Below are 5,664 nucleotides of genomic sequence, written 5' to 3' on the forward strand. Positions count from 1 at the left end.
AAAAAGTAAAGATGAAACAAAAATCAACCTAATTTAAACTAGAAAATAATATAAGAAATTATTGCAATAAGCCTCATTAACCAAAAATAAAATTTATAAACCTCTAGCAAGATTCACAAAAATAAAAAGAGAGAAGACAAAAATCACCAATACCAGGAGTAAAAAGTTTAGTATCACTACAGATCCTGCAACCATTAAAAACATAAGGGAATGCTACAAACCCTTCTCTGCTCATGAATGCGACAGCTTAAAAAAAAAATGAGCCAATTTCTCTAAAACCACAAACTACCAAGACTAAGCTAAGATGAAATAAGTGATCTAGATAGTCCCAGAACCATTCAAGAAATTGAATTTATTGCTTAAAAGCTCTTGAAAAAAACGTGTAAGCCCAGATGGATTCACTAGGGAATTCTACCAAACATGTTAAACAAAAATAACATTTATTTTCCACACTTTCTTTCAGAAATTTCCACAATTTCTTTCAGAAAATAGAAGTAGGCAGAATATTCTCAACTCATTTAATGAGGCTCATCATTTCTCTGATATTATAATCAGAGAAATACAGTACGAAAATAAGAAAACTACAATACACCTTGTAAACTTAGACACTAAAATCATCAACAAAATACCAACAAATATAGTCCAACAATATGTAAAAATAATTATACATAATGATCAACTGGGATTTATTTCAGGTATGCAAAGCAGGATCAGCGTTTGAAAATTTATGAAACCCATTATATCAACAAGCTAAAACAGAAAAATCGCACAATCATATCAATTGGTGCAGTTAAACACTTGACAAAATTCAGTACCAATTCATAATACAATCTCTTAGCAAGTTAAAAATAGAGGGGAATTAGCTCCAATCAATAAAGACCATCTACAAAAATTTTACAGCTAACATCATACTTAATTGTGAAAACCTGAATTCTTTCTCCCACGATTGAAAACAAGGCAAAAATGGTACTGGTGTAGGGACACACACAGAGATCAATGGAATGGAATAGAGAACTCATAAATAGACCTACACAAATATGTTCAACTCATCTTTGACAAAAGTGCAAAAGAAATTAAATGGAAGAATATCTTTTTCAACAAATGGTGTTGGAGCAATTGGACATCAACAGGTAAAAAGAAATTTTGAGCTAAACCCTACGCTTTATACAAATGAACTCATATGGAAATGTGTGTCATTAAATAACTAAAATAATCACTGAGTGGCAAAAGATATTTGCATTACACATAACTAATAGAAGTCTGGTACCCAAAATGCAGAAATAAAATGCCTACCCATCTTTACAAAATAGAAACATAATAGAAATATGAGCAAAGGGCTTGAAAATAAATCTAACAAAGGGGGAGGTTCAAATGGCCAATGAAAGATGCTCAACTTCATAAATAATCTAGAAAATGCAAATTAAAGAGATAATAATAGATACTGACACTCACCCGATTAGCAAAATTAAAATGGTGTGCCAGTACCAGTAATGGTAAGGATGCAGAGCAGCAGAAATTATCATACAATACTGATCAGGATAAATGTTAATGCAATCCCTCTGGAAAACATTTTGTTGTTATCCAGATAGATGAAAATATGTCTGTCCAGTAATCGTACTTCTGGGGAAAAATAAAAACTTCCCAGATATGTCCCAAAAGACATATATAAGAATTTTCATAACAGAATTAGAATTATTTGTCAAAAACTAGACACATACTAAATGATCATCATCAGTAGAATAGATAAAAATGTTTTGGTATAATTGTAAAATGTAATATACTATTCAATAATGAAAATGAATAAGATACAGATCAACATACAGTAGGGTTTACCTTCTCAACTGGACATTGAACAAAGAGAAAAAAATTATATAAAAGTGTGACTCCTTGTTTATAAAGCTTAAAAACTCAATTGGGAATGAAAATTTTTAATTTTAATTAATTTTAATGAAAATTAAAAATTGTGACATGCTTACCTTTGGTGGGGGTGGAGAAGCGTCTTGTGACTGGGGGACATGGGGCAACTCTGGAGTTCTAACAGTCTTCTCTTTCTTATCCTCATTGTGGTTGGTATTATTTGTGTTTCTTTTTAAATTACATAAATATATTTTACTTATTCTTTTGTATGTAGATTATATCTCACAATAAAAATGAATATACTAACAAATTAGGAGGTAAAACAGCAAGCAAAATCTTAGCAGAAAATCTTGAAGACTATGTGTATAATTTAAGAACATAAAAAAAAAACTCTTAACCAAGAAGTCTAAAACTTTCAAGATAAAAGAAAATTTAAAATTTCTTATAGCAAACAATATTACTATAAGGCAGTATGGCTCATAATATAAGGAGGAAGGGGAGAAGTATGCTGGCTAATTTTATGGAGACTTGACTGAGCCAGAAGGTGCCTAGACATTTGGTCAAACATTACTTGGGCTGTTTCTGTGAGGATGTTTTTGCATGAAATTAACATTTGAATTTGTAGACCGATTAAAGTAGATTACTCTTCCCTATGTGAGTGGGCTTCATTCAATCAACTGATGACCGGAATAGAACAATAGGGCTGAGTAAGAGGAAATTTCTTCTGCCTGACTGCTTTGTGCTGGGATATTGATCTTATTGTGCTGGGATAGTGCTCAGATTGCAATTTCCACCATCAGCTCTCCTGGTTCTCAGGCCTTCAGACTCAGACTAGAACTATCCCCTCTTCTAGGTTTCCAGTTTTCCAATGACAGATCTTGAGATTTCTCAGCCTTCATAATCATAAATCCGTTTCCAATTCTTATCATAAATTTGTATCTCTACCTATATCTGTAACTATATCTATATTTCTATCCAGACCTATGTCTCCTACTGGTTCTGTTTCTTTGGAGAACACTGACTAATGCAGAGGGAAAATACTTAAGATAGACTAGAAAAAAAAAACAAAAAAAAACAAGGAGTATGCTGAAAAATAAGGCAGAGTATATGAATAGGTAGTTCGCAGAGAAACAAAAAAGAAAAAGTGTGGGCAATACATATATGAACATAGACTCAGAATTAGTACTATGAGAATTTCAAATTAAACTAACAATGACATATAATTACCTATAGGAGTTGCAATATTTACAAAAAGGAGCAAAGAAAAGAAGCCTCAAGCATAATAGGGAGGGATTAGCGTGGAAGAACACAGGTGGAGATGTTAATTGGTACCCATTGGTGTCATGCAGAAGAAGGGATAGGATGCTTTATAAGCCCATTTTCAGCAGGGCGTTGCTCTGAACTAAGCCCATCATCTCACCACACGCACCTCTCAGCCTGCTGATAGACTACTATTTTTAATTCCCCTGGTGGTGCCCTCACTCTTCCTCACACTTCCTCCCCAAGACACAGAGCCTCAGTCATCCAGACAAGCTGCTTCTCTGTGCTAAAATTATTTTAATATGAGTGCTGAGTTGAGACCAGAACCTAAGGAGGGCCAGACCCAGGCTGGGCTACATGCAGCTTATTTTACAGCTACATAAGAGTGGTTTTTCTTTTTTTGTTTATTTTGGTTTATGTTTTGTTTCATATATATTTTTTGAGAGTGGTATTTCTCATAGTTTTCCTTCACACCCTCCAGGCCTGATCCTTTGCAGTGAGGCAGGTGCAGCAATAAAGGTGGGACGTGGCCCGGAGCCCGGTTCCATACTCTGTCTCACTTAGTCATGGATTGAGTCACAGGGACTGAGCAGGCCCATACTGAGGTGTTCCTTCAGCCTTACATTGCTTAAGTATTTATTTAACTGTTGTTTCATGGAGAGGCTGGAACATGAAAGAAAGCAAGAACTGGACAGACTCCTCCTCCACGCAGAGTAGTTGAGTGACAATGAGTTGTCATTTAAACTTGTCCCTAAGGGTTCTGATTCTCATGCCAAGCATTTTAAATCTGATGAAAAGAATTCTGTTAAATAGACCTTTTTGCTCGGAGTGCAAAAGATTTTTCTAACTTTGTCATCATGGCATGAAGAGAACATGAAAATAAGTTACATTTGGCATGGTGAGTTTAACTGAGCAAGCAGCACATGGCCAGCAGCACTCAGCCCTGGGGCTGTCAGTCCCTTCAGGCCCCTGCCTGGGCTGAGAGGGTCCACATCTCACAGTCTCCAAGTGCACACACGCAGTCCCATTGAGAAGCCCTACTGTGAGGCTGCTATTTCAGGATTGCCCCTCTGGAGACTGCTTCCAGCATACCTCTTTCTCACACTCCACTCTTACCAAAGAATCCTTAAAAGTGTACGACTGGGGCACTGGACTTTAAGGGATTTGAAAAGAATAAAAGAATTGACAATGGCCAGCATACTTCACAAAGAGGCAGAAGAGCTTTATTGTTGTATGAGGTAAGGTGGGAAGGTAAGATCAGGATCCAGGATGGGCTCTTGGGCCATGACAACAGACAAACACTTCACAAGGTGTGTCAGCCCAAGGGAAGAAGAAAAAGGGGCAGGAGAGGCATCATTCTGGGACAGGTCCTGACTGCAAGTTTCTCCATAAGAGTTTCTCTGTGATGTCTGAGGTCTGGTCAGCAGCAGCCCCCAGAGCTGTGGCAGCAGCTGGAGCCCCCAGAGAGTTCACACTCACAGCAGTCTGGGCTCTGGTGCCGGTGCCGGTGGAAGAGACAGGGCCTGTGGTGGCTCAGACAGCAACTGCCACCCCCAGAGCTCCAGCAGCCCCCAGAGCTGGAGCCGCAGCAGGAAGAGACTGGAGGTGGGCATGGGGCTGGGCACTGGGGTGGGCACTTTGGAGGACACTTGGGTGGGCATTTTGGGGGGCACTTGGGAGGGGGCTGGCACTGCTGCTGGTTTTGCTGGCAGGACATCTCAGTGTGACTTTTTTAACCTGAAAATTGAAATAATCAAACCCTTTAGCTGTGAAAAGGCAAGGATGGCAATTTTATCTCTTTTAAAACTAAATCATATGGTGACGGTGAATAATATTCAGTGTGTGTATATGTATACACATACACACATGTGTATCAAGTGAAAGAAAACAACTTAAATCTTTCCTGCTGAATGAAGATATATACTTGAAAATCAGATACAATAAGAAGCTTCTTATTCTATCTTTTAGTAGATAGGCAGTATCTTCAAATCTTCATGACCTTGAATAGAGTATTCACACCCAACAAAGTATCCATTTTTGAAATAAAAGAATAAGCCCTTGATGAAACTGTCAGATACACATTTCTCATAGCCCAAGGCAAGATTTCCAGAAACTCAAGTCAGACTGTCTCTCTTTTCTGCACATAATAGCACAGAATCAAAGACATAACTCTCTGAAGCCGCCGTTCATCCTCCCATTCCCCTGTGCCCTCTGGTCTCCCAGGTTGCCACTCACCGTGATCACACACAGGAGCACAGACACGTCCTGCGGGAGTCAGAGCAGATGAGGTGCTGGAGCTTAGTATGTCTTTTATAGGCTCAGGCTTGGCTCTGGGAAGAGCAGGAGGTGGCTCTTGCACAATCAGTCATGTGCTGGGTCATTCCTGACATTCCCCTGCCTTCTTGTCCCTACAATCCAAGGAAGCACTGGGAGCTCCCAAGACCTCCCTCCGGGACGAGGGTCTAAAGGAGCTTTAACCAGTCACAGCCTCCTCCAGGCCGGGTACCCGTGGAGCTGCCAGAAGATCCTTAAGGAACTCGTGCCTGG

At 38.8% G+C, this 5,664-nt stretch overlaps 1 protein-coding gene across 1 annotated transcript; it reads right to left on the reverse strand.

Moving 5' to 3' along the window:
* Window positions 1-4,318: 4,318 nt before the first annotated feature.
* LOC117074719 (late cornified envelope protein 2A-like) lies at window positions 4,319-5,420 on the reverse strand. The gene is made up of 2 exons (XM_033196456.1): window positions 5,353-5,420; window positions 4,319-4,854 (listed from the first exon to the last, which is right to left on the reverse strand). Exon 2 carries the CDS (start codon window positions 4,832-4,834, stop codon window positions 4,538-4,540), a length of 297 nt encoding a protein of 98 aa, XP_033052347.1. The 5' UTR covers window positions 4,835-4,854; window positions 5,353-5,420; the 3' UTR covers window positions 4,319-4,537.
* Between the last annotated feature and the right edge of the window lie 244 nt (window positions 5,421-5,664).

The sequence above is a fragment of the Trachypithecus francoisi genome, unplaced genomic scaffold (genome assembly GCF_009764315.1).
Source record: "Trachypithecus francoisi isolate TF-2019V2 unplaced genomic scaffold, Tfra_2.0 Lachesis_group5, whole genome shotgun sequence".
Lineage (NCBI taxonomy): Eukaryota > Metazoa > Chordata > Mammalia > Primates > Cercopithecidae > Trachypithecus > Trachypithecus francoisi.